At 44.0% G+C, this 14,992-nt stretch overlaps 1 protein-coding gene across 1 annotated transcript in view; it reads left to right on the top strand.

The window, feature by feature from the left end:
• Positions 1–12,036, top strand: part of mthfs (5,10-methenyltetrahydrofolate synthetase (5-formyltetrahydrofolate cyclo-ligase)) — a 58,960-nt gene extending 46,924 nt beyond the window's left edge. Inside the window, exon 3 of the mRNA XM_060941104.1 lies at positions 11,557–12,036. Coding sequence (XP_060797087.1) covers positions 11,557–11,780 — 224 coding nt within the window. The 3' untranslated portion in view covers positions 11,781–12,036. The remainder of the gene's footprint in view (positions 1–11,556) is intronic.
• The last annotated feature ends 2,956 nt before the right edge of the window (positions 12,037–14,992 follow it).

The raw sequence follows: 14,992 nt of genomic DNA, 5'->3' as shown, positions 1-14,992 counted from the left end.
TGACTGTATACTCTTGTTCATGTTGTTTGAGGAACAGTGTATACTCTGGGGGGAAAATGTATAGGCTATTGCTTCTGCCTCCATCGTTTATACATTATAAATAAATGTCAGAGAAGAGCATATTATTACACTGAGAGGCCAGTGAGGGTATCTGCTGATCATTATTGCACTGCTTTTATGATGTTCTTGTGTTTTATCAATATTTAATGGGCTTGTGTTGCTTTGAAATCTTGACTCCTATTTACTGTATATGTCAGCCTGCTGTTTGATGGTGACCGATGAATTAGTCTGACTGCAAGGAGAATTATGTTGCCTAGCATTTTTCATTGTCAGGGTATGGGGACATTTAGTGATGCTCAGCCATAGGAGTACAGATGAATGCCTTTAGTCAAATATTCTCACATGTACGCATGGAACAGTATGCGCCTTTCAGAAAACACAGATATTAAATTGCCTAACCTTTCACTAGGTATGTTAGCACAACATTTGAAATATCATTGTAGAATACATTGCAAAAACAGAAGCACTGCATATTACACCAAACTGCGATTTTTTTTTCCCCCCCACCACCTTTATTGCTTATCCAGTGAACAGAATTCAGAAATTGTCTTCTCTGAGGAGGACACGATGCAGTGCTCATAAAAAGTATTGCAAAGTTAGAAGGGCACTTGGTAGAGTGCATACCTCTGCTAAGCTACATATTATCAGCATCGAAATCAAATCACTTGTTTCAGGGTGCAGGTACTTATAGATGTATGTGCAGGGGAGAGCAGGGAAGCAAACTGGAGACCAAACCAAAATCACAAGACGAGAATCATTGTTGAGAAAACAGGCAGGGGTCGATCAATCCGCAAACAGAGCAATACAGACTAGACTGGAGACCGTGGCAAGAATAACGAGAAACAGGGTCGAGGCAACTAGAAGGCAAACAGAGTAAACAAAGGGTTCAGTGCACAGGAGCGAACACTGGACAATACTTCATATCTGTGAGGTGAGAGAGGAGTTTAAGTAGCAGCAATAGTGATTAGTGGAATGAGAGACAGGTGTAATTAGAACTCAGGTGACAGAGGGCGCTGTGAGTCTTGGGAGTTGTAGTTAAGAGAGTCCATGTTCGTAGTCTGTTTCGAGCTGTCGCTCTCAACGTTGTTACTGACATCTCAAACCTAGGGATAATACTAAAGCTGTACACCAAATTTCATCAGTCTGTTCGCTTCTTTTTGAGTTACGTTGGGAACAGACAAAAAAAATCCTGGATCTGCATACATATCTGGATTTGCATCAAAATCTAATCAGTTGTTTCTTGGCCCATTGACCTTTTCACAAAATCTCTTCACTATTTTATGAGTTACGTTAGGAACAAACAAATGGAGGTGAAAACATCTATCCATCCATTATCTGTAGCCGCTTATCCTCTTCTACAGGGTCACAGGCAAGCTGGAACCTATCCCAGCTGACTATGGGCGAGCGATGGGGTACACCCTGGACAAGTTGCTAGGTCATTGCAGGGCTGACACAGAGACAACCAACCAACCAACTACGGTCAATTTAGAGCCACCAATAAGCCTAACCTCCACGTCTTTGGACTGTCGCGGGGGGGAACCAGAGCACCTGGAGGAAACCCACGCAGACATGGGGAGAACATGCAAACTCCACACAGAAAGGCTGTCACCAGCTGCTGGGCTCGAACCCAGGACCTTCTTGCTGTGAAGCGACAGTACTAACCACTACACCAGCATAGCGAAAACATAACCTCCAACAAACTTGGTAGGAGCTTTAGAAGACACAGCTTGAAGATCTATCTTCCTTATGCCCCCTTTTTGGACAAGCTTTATTTTTAAACCATGAATGCTTCCCCAAAAATGCTGCTACATAGGAATTCCTGATACAGTTTTTGTGTATATCTACAAAGTTGAAGTGAAACCAAACGAAGCAAGGCGTTGGGCCTCCATGAGCCACACAAGCAGCTTCTATACACCTTGGCATTGATAAAAATATATTTTATATAAATACATAAATATATTTATACATATAGTTTTTTTAAAATATTTTTAGCAAGCACACACACACACACACACACACACACACACACGCTGTGCAAAAGTCTTAGGCACACCTGAGACTGCTTTTATTTTATTTTTTTTTAAAGCAAAAGGGTTGTCTCACACCAAATACTGACTTTGGTTCATTTATTATGGCTTACTGCTGTTTATAGTATTTTTTTTTTTTTAATGTTGAAAAATTTTGTTCCATTATTTTTAAGCCATTTTTGGTCTACAGCATTTCTTTACACTGTAAAAATGATTTGTTGTTTTAACTTAGTTAGTTTAAGGGCTGCCTTAAAATTTTGATTTCACTGAAATTAATATAGTAAGTTCATTACAATTTAACTTACTATGTAAATTTCAATGAACTCAAAATTTTAAGGCAGCCTGGGCACTAACTTTAAGTTAAAACAACAAATAATTTTTTACAGTGTACCTCAGGTCGGATTCAAACCCACATCCATGGATTTCTGGTTATGGCACCTTATCCACCTGAGCCACAATGCCCCGAAATGTTCTTTTAAGTTCACATAGAAGAGTATTTTATGTTGAGTTGACTTGGCTTGCCTTTAGAAGTTCAGTCCAACAAGTTGTTTAGTTGAAATAAATTGAAATAATAATGCCAATTAACTTAGAAGAACAAGTTGGCACATCATGGTTCTAAGTTGAGTTTACTCAAAATCCTTTGGCAGCCGGTTGCGTTACATTTTTAAGTTGGCTTGACTATTTTTTTTTACAATGATTTAGTGTGCATTACGTTTTTTAGTGGGGTGGTGTAGTGGTTAGCGCTGTCGCCTCACAGCAAGAAGGTCCAGGTTTGAGTCCTGTGGCCGGCGAGGGCCTTTCTGTGCGGAGTTTGCATGTTGTCCGCGTGGGTTTCCCCCACAGTCCAAAGGCATGCAGGTTAGGTTAACTGGTGACTCTAAATTGACCGTAGATGTGAATGGTTGTCTATGTGTCAGCCCTGCGATGACCTGGCGACTTGTCCAGGGTGTACCCCGCCTCTCGCCCGTAGTCAGCTGGGATAGGCTCCAGCTTGCCTGTGACCCTGTAGAACAGGATAAAGTGGCTAGAGATTATAGAGATGAGACATTTTTTAGTTAACACAAACCTCTCAACACTTAAGTTCTATTTCACTTTGCCTATTATTACACAAACAAACAAATACTGACATACAAGGAGGGAATTCCCTGGCCTCTGTTGAGGAAAGCTTAGTCTATACTCCTATACAACGTCTTGTGTCAGTTTCCACAGACTTCTCACTCCACCCGACCGTTGAAACTTTCGAAATTGTGAAGTGCGCATGCGCAGTGGCATCGGTTAAGGGGCGTCAATCAGCACTTGAATATATAAGTTCTGTTAGGGTTTAGCTGGGATTCGAACCTGGTTCGTTGGTGTGATGATCCAGCAAACCCCCACTAGGCCACCAGGGGAATGACTCAAATGCAGAGGCGTGAGGCGGAAGTAGAAAAAGTAACAAAAGGTTTATTTATACTATGTACACTATATACAATCCAGGGCAAAACAAAAAAAACAAAAACAAAGAGTATAATTCAAAAAGAAAAAGGCAAAAATGCAAAAGCTCAGAAGATCCACAAAACACAGTACAAAGGAAACTGGAGATAAACATAACAGCACAAAGACTCCGTGACAAGAGGACTGAACTCAGGGGTATAAATACACAAACTAATTAAGGACACAGGTGAAGATAATTAGGACTAACAGGCAATTAACAAAAAAAAACACTAAACACAGGAACAGTGGCGGCCTCTAGAGGCCAAAATAAATATGACACGAAAAGGAAATAACAGCGGCCTCTAGAGGCCAAAACAGTCCAAGTCCTAACAGGACCCCCCCCTCTAGGAGCGTCTCCTGACGTTCCCAGGGCGATCCGGATGGGCCGAATGGAAGTCCCGACACAGTTCTTTATCCAGGACATCCCGAGCAGGAACCCAGCAGCGCTCCTCAGGACCATAGCCCTCCCAGTCCACCAGATATTGCAACCCGCCGCGGACCCGGCGGGAGTCAAGCAGGCGATGCACAGTGAACACAGTCTGCCCCTGGAAGATGCGGGGGGGTGGGGGGTTCCTAGGGGCAGGGGCATACGTAGACGTCAGTACAGGCCGCAACAGGGAAACATGGAAAGTGGGGTTGATCCTCAGAGTCCGGGGCAACTGGAGCCGGTAGGAGACAGGGTTCACCCTGCGCACCACCTTGAAGGGGCCAATGTAGCGAGGAGCAAGCTTGCGGTTCTCCACCCGCAGCGGAAGGTCCTTAGTGGACAGCCAAACACGCTGCCCAGGGCGGAAAGTGTGTGCAGGTCTTCTATGGCGGTTGGCCTGAGTCTGGTTGGTTCTGGAGGTCTGTATGAGGGTCTTCCTGACCTTGCTCCAGGTCTTGCGACACCGTCTCACATATTGGTTGACCGAGGGCACCCCCGCGTCCTCCTCCTGGTCCGGGAACAGAGGTGGCTGGAACCCGAATTGGCACTGGAATGGCGACAGCTTGGTGGCCGATGACTGCAGGGTGTTGTGGGCGTACTCTGCCCATGGCAGCCAGGTGCTCCACGATGTCGGGTTATCCATAGCCAGGCCTCGCAGGGTGGTTTCCAGGTCCTGGTTGAGCCTCTCCGTCTGACCATTGGACTGTGGGTGAAACCCAGAGGAGAGGCTGGCAGTGGCTCCGATGACCTTGCAGAACCCGTGCCACACTCGGGAGGAGAACTGGGGCCCTCGGTCTGAGACGATGTCCTGTGGAAGACCAAAGACTCGGAAGACATGATTAAATATAAGTTTCGCTGTTTCAAGAGCAGAGGGGAGTTTGCACAGAGGTATGAAGCGGCAGGCCTTGGAGAATCTGTCAACAATGACCAAAATGACCATGTTACCTTGTGACTCAGGGAGACCCGTGATGAAGTCGACTGCCACGTGGGACCAGGGACGCCGGGGAATGGTCAGAGGATGCAGGAGACCCTGGGGACGCTGTCGTGGGTTCTTGGTTCTGGTGCAAACCTCACAGGACAGGACAAATGACCTTACTTCCTGCTCCATGTTAGGCCACCAGAAGCGTCTTTTCAGGAAGTCCAGGGTCCTCCGAGCTCCCGGGTGGGCGGTGAGAGGGGAAGAGTGACCCCACTGGAGAACCTTGGCCCGGGCTTGATGTGGGACGTACAAGAGGCCCGGTGGCCCCGTCCCAGGACCGGGGTCCTGGCGTTGGGCTCGTCGAACAGCCTCCTCAATACCCCAGCGGACAGGGGCCACAATCCGGGACACCGGGATAATAGGCCCGACTTCATTCTCCCTGTTAGTGGCAGAGAACAGCCTGGACAGTGTGTCAGGTTTGGTGTTCTTGGAGCCGGGACGGTACGAGAGGGTGAAGTCAAACCGACTGAAAAACAGGGCCCACCTAGCCTGTCGAGGGTTCAGTCTCTTGGCTTGCTGGAGGTACTCCAGGTTCTTGTGGTCAGTCCAAACCAGGAATGGATGTTGCGCTCCCTCCAGCCAGTGCCTCCACTCCTCAAGGGCCAGTTTGACCGCTAGCAGTTCTCGATCCCCCACATCGTACCGGGACTCCGCAGGACTCAGGCGGTGGGAGAAGTAAGCGCAGGGGTGCAGCTTTCCTTCCGAACGTTGAGAGAGTACCGCGCCGACACCACTGTCCGAGGCGTCCACCTCCACGATGAATGGTTGGGAGGTGTCCGGGAGGACCAGAATGGGTGCCGTGCAGAAGCGGGCCTTGAGGTCTTTGAACGCCTTTTCTGCCTGAGGAGACCAGCCATAAGATCCACCTGTCCCTTTGGTGAGGTCTGACATGGGTGCTGCCACAGAACTGAAGTTCCTGATGAACTTGCAGTAGAAGTTAGCGAATCCTAAGAACCGCTGAACCTCCTTAACGGACTTGGGAGTAGGCCAGTCCCGGACGGCCAGGGTCTTGGCAGGGTCCATTTGGAGTTGGCCTGTCCGTACAATAAATCCCAGAAAGGAGACCTCGGGAACATGAAATTCGCATTTCTGGGCCTTGGCGAACAGATTGTTCTGTAGCAGCCTCTGGAGAACCTGGCGGACATGGTGGCGGTGCTCCTGCACGGTCTTGGAAAAGATAAGGATGTCATCGAGGTAGACAAAGACGTACAGGTTAATCATGTCCCTTAAGACGTCGTTGATTAGGGCCTGAAAAACAGCTGGTGCGTTGGTGAGTCCGAAGGGCATCACCTGGTATTCGTAGTGCCCAGACGGGGTGTTAAAGGCAGTCTTCCACTCGTCTCCCTGTCGGATACGGATGAGGTGGTATGCGTTCCGTAGGTCCAACTTGGTGAAGACGGTGGCGCCTTGGAGCAGGTCGAAAGCAGTGGACATCAGCGGAAGGGGATATCGGTTGCGCACAGTGATCTTGTTCAGGCCCCTGTAGTCAATACATGGTCGAAGCCCCCCATCCTTCTTGCCGACAAAGAAGAAGCCGGCACCAGCAGGTGAGGTGGAGGGTCGAATGAACCCAGAGACCAGGGCGTCTTTGAGGTATTCCTCCATAGCCTTGCGTTCTGGCTGAGAGAGGGAAAACAGTCTGCCACGAGGAGGGGTAGTCCCAGGGAGCAAGTCGATGGCACAGTCGTAGGCCCGGTGCGGAGGAAGAACGGCGGCCCTGCTCTTGCTGAATACCTCCTTGAGATCCCAGTACTCTGTGGGAACTTGAGATAACTCGGTGAGATCAGGGGGCTCGGCAGGAGACACAGGAGAGCTAGAGAGCAAACAAGAGGCATGGCATGCAGGGCCCCATTCCACAACCTGGCTTGTTACCCAGTCTATGCGAGGGTTGTGGCGAGTAAGCCAAGGAAGGCCTAGAATAACTGGGAACTCAGGTGAAGGAATCAGGTGCAGGGATATTTCTTCCTTGTGACCTTGAGACTGGAGGAAGACTGGAGAAGTAACTTGGGTGACTCTTCCATCACCTAACGCTTGGCCATCGAGGGCAGACACAGACAGAGGGACTTCAAGAGGTGCAGTAGGTATATTGATGCTTTGGGCGAAGTGAATATCCATAAAGTTCCCAGCCGCCCCTGAGTCTATCAAAGCTTGACAAGAGTGGACAGACTCACCCCAGGAGATGGAGACCGGGATGTAGATTCCTTGGCCAGGGAGTCCGGGAGAGAGGGTAGGCCCCGTCACAACCCTCCCTCGGCTGGACGGGGCGGTCCTTTTCCCAAGAGTTCGGGACATGATGCTCGGAAGTGACCAGGCTTGCCACAGTAGATGCAGCACTTGTCCCTCCTTCTGCGCTCCCTCTCAGATGCGGAGAGGCGAGTACGACCCACTTGCATGGGTTCTGGACAGTCACTGAAGGAGGTAGACGGTCTCCAGGTAGAGGTAGGGAGGCTGGGGGGGCTCAAGGCTTGGTGGCGTTCTCTCATCCTGTTGTCCAGACGAATAGCATGTGAGATGAGGGTTTCGAGGTCACTTGGGCATCCAATAGAGGCCAGACCGTCCTTGATGGGGTCAGACAGACCATGGTGGAAGGCTGACACCAGGGCAGTCTCGTTCCATCCACTTACTGCTGCGAGTGTTCAGAACGAGATGGCGTAATCTGCGACGCTTCCTCCTTGCCGGATGGACATGAGCTTTCGGGCTGCGTCGGTACTGATGTCTGCCTGATCGAAGACCCGAAGCATCTCTTCAGAAAACAGCTGGAAATCAAGCACTCAGGTCCCTGTCTTTGCCAGATAGCAGTAGCCCAGGCTCACGCCTTACCAGCTAATAAGGTGATCACAAAGGCAATCTTGCAGCGATCCGTAGTGTAGGTGGTAGGCTGAAGCTCAAAGGTGAGTTGACACTGGGTAAGGAACTCTCGGCACTCACTGTGCTTGCCGTCATACCTCTGTGGTGCAGGAAGGCTGGGTTCGCGAGGTGAAGAAGGCAGCATGGCAGGAGGCACTGGAGCGGGAGCTGGATCAGGAGTGGGAGCTGGATCAGGAGCAGGAGATGCAGGCAGAGATGTCAGCTGTGCCAGGGTTTTCCCAATTTGCTGAAGCAGTTCCTCGTGGCGAGCAAGGGCCTCACGTTGGCTGGTGAGCGTACGTCCATGAGTGTCCATGGTCGCTCCGAAGCGTGTCAACGCTGCCATAATTCCCTGAAGGTTGGCCGGGTAGACAGTTGAAGCAGCCTCTGCTGAGTCGGTCATGACGGAGTCTTTCTGTTAGGGTTTAGCTGGGATTCGAACCTGGTTCGTTGGTGTGATGATCCAGCAAACCCCCACTAGGCCACCAGGGGAATGACTCAAATGCAGAGGCGTGAGGCGGAAGTAGAAAAAGTAACAAAAGGTTTATTTATACTATGTACACTATATACAATCCAGGGCAAAACAAAAAAAACAAAAACAAAGAGTATAATTCAAAAAGAAAAAGGCAAAAATGCAAAAGCTCAGAAGATCCACAAAACACAGTACAAAGGAAACTGGAGATAAACATAACAGCACAAAGACTCCGTGACAAGAGGACTGAACTCAGGGGTATAAATACACAAACTAATTAAGGACACAGGTGAAGATAATTAGGACTAACAGGCAATTAACAAAAAAAAAAACACTAAACACAGGAACAGTGGCGGCCTCTAGAGGCCAAAATAAATATGACACGAAAAGGAAATAACAGCGGCCTCTAGAGGCCAAAACAGTCCAAGTCCTAACAAGTTCACTTAACTTAATTTTCCAATTCCTATGAACTTGTGGCGAAGGAAAGGCGTCTCAACTATTTTTTTTTTAGTTACTTGAACAATTAGAAGGGAAATTTGTTCATTCAACTTAGAATCCTTTTTTCACTCAACAATTTTGCAAGTTACATTTTTTACAGTGTATAATGAGTGTAGTTTTACCAGGAAATGAGCTGTAGGTGTTATTGAGCATCTTGCAGAACCAGCCACAGTTCTTCTGGACACTTCGTCACACTCGCTTCTTAATTTTGCAGCAAAACCCAGTAGCCTTCTAAGTTCTCTAATGTAATATGCTGCTCAGATACAAACCTTTTTTTTCTGTAACATTTAATTTTGTGCTGGAAAACGAATGTTTGGACTCTACAATGTTTTTGTACTGACTCGATAATGTAGAAGTCATAAAATAAAAATCTATAACAAAAAGTTTGTATGAGAAAAGAAATAGGGTGCCTCAGACTTTTGCAGAGTACTGAATATATTTGGAACTGTACTGGAGGGATGAACACCATTCTTCCAAAGTACATTCTCTCAGTTGATGTTTGATGGTTGTGCTGGAGAGAACTGTCCTAATACTTTGGTCCAGAATCTCCCAAAGATGTTCGATTGGGCTCAGACCTGGTGACTATAGCAGCTGTAGCATAAGAGTTTTATATCATTTTCATCAATACAGACCATTGCAGTAAACCATTGTGGTATGCTCCCACAGCATAAGAGGTGTGTGTGTGTGTGGTTATTTTTCTTTTTTTTTTTTTCTTGGTCACCCATTTGTGTATCTGAATATGAACATATTGCATACAATGTTGGTCAATATTGGGCTCATACCTAAAAACACAATATCATCCATGACAAAATGTGACCAGCAATGGGAATTGTTATAGGCATTTGGAATTTTCTGGGTTGTAATGGCTGGTTTTAAAGCTTTTCTTCAAATAGATGCCTGTTTATTATCTGCCAACATCAGAAGAATCCACTAGGTGCTTCCCCGATTCTTAAGTTTTCTCAGTCAGGAATATTTTGCACAGTTATAGTCCTCTATTACACAGTAATAATCAATTGATCTTTGAGCACTGTGTGTACAGCCTGAAATGCAGTTAAACTCCAAATGTAATGACTTGATCCGTTATGGGGTGATTATTACATAACAGGCTTGGTATACATCTCCAAAATGTGATCACGTCCTCCTGTACAGGCAGATGTACAGAATGCATTGCATTATTGGGTTATTACATAATGGTGTGGTCAGAAAAGGCCAAAATTTAATAACTTGCATTACTGGCAGGATATAAGTTTTTTTTTTTTTGTATAACAGCCCAAAGTATAATAATTATATTATGGGCAGGTTATTGAATAATGTGTTTCTTATAGAGGCCCAACTATAATAAAGCCCATAGTATCATAACTTCTTATTATGACTTTCAACCAGTTTACTCATCTACTTCTCCTAATATCATGCTCATGATGTGCAAACATTGGCAGACTCAGAACAGAACAGAACTCCTTGGCTGCATGCAAGGGAATCTGTCTGAAATATTACCAAATCAGACAAAGCAAACAGTGAAATTAAAAGTGCTGTTTAGAATGAAATTAGATTTTTCAAGTGGAATAGAAATTTAAATATTTTATGACTGTCTTTTGATACTGGGCTTATTCTTACTTCATCACAATATCAAGCCAGTTGATGTGTTTTCCATGAGAGTTGTTATATTGTATTATGTATAAGTTAGTGTGTCCTTCATATGCCATACTAGAAAACAGATCAATGACTTTATTGTCCAGTTTGTTTTTTAGTGTGCTTTTAGACATTTTGTCCATTTTAAGTATGTTTCATTTATGCCTACATAAACGCCTACCTTTATTCCCACAAATGTCACTATATTTTCCTGGCAGTAGTTTATTATTCAGAAGAGTGAGTAGGATCTTTTGGAGGAAAGAGGTGGGGTATGCCAATATTTTCATTATAATGCATTTCTCGAGCAGTAAGGGGCTTTAAAAATTGCAAACCGCTTCTCGAAAGTGATGTATGTGTTCTGTGCCTCTTCATCCTCCTATACAGAGGTTCAAATGTTTATCTTGACAATATGGTCAGAATTAAGAAAATTCTGGCAATTGGAATGATGCTACAATAATAAATATTATTCTATCCACATTCACTGGATATGAGGAATCGCGCACTCTGATTAGCTACTCTGATATCAGCTCATATACCGTGAGTAGAGAAAAACAAAATGGCGGAGCGTGTTGCTGAACCAACCAAGGACGAAATAAAAACTCTACTCGAAAACAAAACCCCAAAAAATACACAAAAAAAGCAACAAAATATGGAATGAAAGTATTTGATGGTAAGAAAATATAATATATTTTTTTTTTTCAAGAAGAATTATGACATTTTTCACAAATTGCTATTGTCATTTCGCCGGTTTGCCGGTTTGTTTACAATCTAAGCGGAAATGATTTTGTCGGACGTTTTGTATAAAGTTTTTATTTATTGAATTTGCAAAAAATAAAAATGCTCTGTTTCTCAAAATCCAGCAAATGTGGATCGAATAAAACTGGAATTCCACTCGGTCTCTTCATACATGACTTATAGCCAACTCGGCTATCAGCTCATGTACAACTCGATTTCATGGAATGACTGTTAAGTGTCCTTTATTTCGTATTCATCATTCAGGTTTTTAGGTGCTCATGTTAGTGTATTTGTTTCATTAATGAGACCGGACATGGAAACATTTACTTACCGATAATGGAAAAATTCTACATTTTGCTGCAACAGAAAATGAATGCTAAAGCTTTTTCACTTCTTTCTAACCCTCATACAGGTGGTTTAGATCTGATCCTGATGCCCGGACTGGGCTTTGATAAAAATGGCAATCGTTTGGGGCGAGGTAAAGGCTTCTACGACTTGTACCTTCAGCGCTGTATGAAGCATCCTAAAGGCAAACCCTACACCATCGCACTTGCCTTTAAAGAGCAGCTGTGCGAGCAGGTTCCTGTGGACAGCAGCGACATCCTTATTGATGAAGTTCTCTATGAGGACGTTTGAACGACGGCCTCTCAAAAATGATCAATCCCAAAAACAAGTGTGTTTCCTCAGTATGATTCATGGAAAACTACAAAGGACTATAGATAAGTGGGCTAAGAAATTGCAGCTTGACTTCAGTTAAATGAAATCCGATGAAACTGTTCTTGGTTAAGTTGGAATAAATAACTGATGGAATGATTTATATGTTGTGGAGTGTGAAAATCTACCTCTCATTATAATCAACAATCCTGTGAATAAAAGCTGCATTTAAAGCTGACAGTAGTTCAGTGTGTTATGATTTCTTGCTGTTTCAGTGTGTTCTGGTGTGGTTCAGTATTGCAAATTGTACAGTTTAGCTTTGAGGAATGGGAAGACGTGCCTATTTCACTGGCACTGATGGACTTCAGAGAGGGGAGTAGAGAAACGCACTGCAAAAAGAAACTCGAATACTAATATTTTTTAATAACCGTACAGTAGTAAAGACGTGTGTGTGTGTGTGTGTCTGCTAACAGACTTTGCTGATATAGAGGCACTCCACTCCCCACGCCTCACTGTTTTTTTTCCCCAGACACACACCGCTTTAAATTCTCTAGCCATATCATAAATATTGTGACTGGTCGACAGATTTGATTTCTTAGTTTAGACAAAACAATGTTCAGAGGTCCATAGATGACTACTCGTCCTCATCTTTAGCCAAAATATAAATACATCCATGCTGTGCATTCAAATTAAGAGTGCTGTGAGAGCTTAAGTTTCAATCTGTGCATTAACTTTCTTCATTAGAAAGGAGATCAGGACAAAAGTATGATGAATAATTATAAGCCTTTCAGTACATCATCTTAAAGCAAAGTGTAGTAGTTGACACGGACAGTTTAAAAGCTGTGTTAATGGAAAATACTGCGATTATCTGATTATCCTTTGAAGCTAGACAAGCCAAAGCAAAATATCAAGGAATCATAATAGCAAGCAGTGACTAAACAAAGTAAAACACTTGTGATGATCTCTGGAATATCACTTTGCTTTATATTAATCATCTTTACCAGTTTATGAAAGCTGTTCTTTTTCTTTGCATACTATATACTCTGGCCAGAGGCATTGCTGCTTTTGCAGTTATTGAGTAAGCTGGATTTGGGCATATGTAATTGTATTACTTTATATTATATGGACACGAGTGTTTTACTGGGAAATAAACCTCTCATATTTTTCATATGTGATGCATCTGGGACATGCAGATTCAAAACTGTGACATAAATCTCTATATGTCATTTGCGAGGAAATTGATATTGTTTTGATAAATTTGGGTATGTTTTGTTTGTGAATGTGTCCATCCATCCATTATCTGTAGCTGCTTATCCTGTGCAGGGTCACGGGCAAGCTGGAGCCTATCCCAGCTGACTGTGGGCAAGAGGCGGGTACACCCTGGATAAGTCACCAGATCGTCACAGGGCTGACACATAGAGACAAACAAGCATTCACATTTACGGTCAATTTAAAGCCACCAGTTAACCAAACCTGCATGTCTTTGGACTGTGGGGGAAACTGGAGCACCCGGAGGAAACCCATGCGGACAACATGCAAACTCCACACAGAAAGGCCCTTGTTGGCCACTGGGCTCGAACCCAGAACCTTCTTGCTATTAGGCAACAGTGCTACATGCTACGCCACCGTGCCGCCCTTGCAAATGTGTCAATATAATAATAAAAAAAAAATCACGTGTTGGCTTGAAGATTTGAAGTTTATCTTGTTGTTTTGAAAAATTCATATTTTTCATACAACATACATTGCAGATCTGAGTGACATATTTCCCGATATCTCACTCCAATGACGTCACTCCCAGTGTGTTCCCGCTGACTAGACACACATTGTTAAAATGGTGAACCGGTTCAAAATTAAAATTCTTTTGATTAACTTGTATATTTTTTGTGGATATGTCCATATAATATAAAGAACATACACAGTGGTACGAAGATATTAAGTTTATCTTCTCACGTGGAAAATATTTTCATTCATTTGTGTCGCTCACTTGTGAATATGTTCACCACTTGAAGATAAACTTCATATCTTCATGTAACTGTGTAAAATCCTCTGTATATTTGTCCATCAGCAACATTATGTCCCATTGGCCCACTGCATCACTGTAGAATTTTTAGAAATATACTGTAGTTGTATAATTTCTTTTAAACTACACAATATAGCTTTATTTTTATTTCACTCATGGCAGATGTGCGTGTGTGTACACACAGGTGTGTGTGTGTGTGGGGGGGGGGGGGGGTAGAAATAAGAGATAGTGGAGGAATGTGGGAAATATAGTAACATTTAACATGATGGTTCACATTAACAAAGATTAAACCTTACTACACTCCAGGGCAAATATAACTCAGAATATCATTTACATATGACTTCAGAAATATTGTGGTTGTTAGAGAAGTGAGTCGAGCACATAAACCAGGGAAATTATTTTATCATTGGTAAAATGTGAAACGAATCATTTTGGCCTGAACAAAACACAAGGGTTAAAGGAAGATTATTCTTGCTTTGTGTTTAAAGTAAACAGTTCTGTTCAGATTATCAGATAATTCTTTGTTTAAATGGACTACCTTCAGAGAAGGCCACCAATGCCAGAAACATATTACTGAATTTTATATCTCTTTTTAATCAGACTTTGTGTTCTAGTGACAGACAGGCTGTGACTTGCCAAACAAATGACAGCTTTGACAAAATGGCACAAGAACTGTGTGTATGATTAGTGGGGTGTCACCAGATCTGCTGTAAAAACCAAGCCAATGGCTTTGTCTCAAATATCACTAAGCCTCCACCACTATATCATTCCCTCCCTGCTTAAGGCTGGTTTATACTTTTGTGTTGAAACACATTTGTGTGTCTGCTTTTCAGAATACTACTACTGTTCTAAATACATCTCAGTTGTGTAATGTATATCATATTCCCTTATTCCATCCAGTCATTTTCTACAAGTTAGGGAATATACATAATGGCACACAACAGAAACTGATGAAGAACACTGATTAAAATCTAACCCTGTGTCCGAAATCACTCACTCGTTCACTACTCCCTACTCACTATATAAGGAATTACTATATAGAGGACTACTGTATATGCGGTTAGGTTAATATGGGATGGCCTTGGGTTGAGATGCCCTTGAGCGAGGCACCTAACTCCCAACTGCTCCCCGGGCGCTGTTGGCATGGCTGCCCACTGCTCTGGGTATGTGTGTG

Source organism: Neoarius graeffei, chromosome 15 (assembly GCF_027579695.1).
Source record: "Neoarius graeffei isolate fNeoGra1 chromosome 15, fNeoGra1.pri, whole genome shotgun sequence".
NCBI lineage: Eukaryota > Metazoa > Chordata > Actinopteri > Siluriformes > Ariidae > Neoarius > Neoarius graeffei.
The sequence above is the reverse complement of the archived record's forward strand: the minus strand, read 5'-3'. Positions and strand labels throughout refer to the sequence as shown.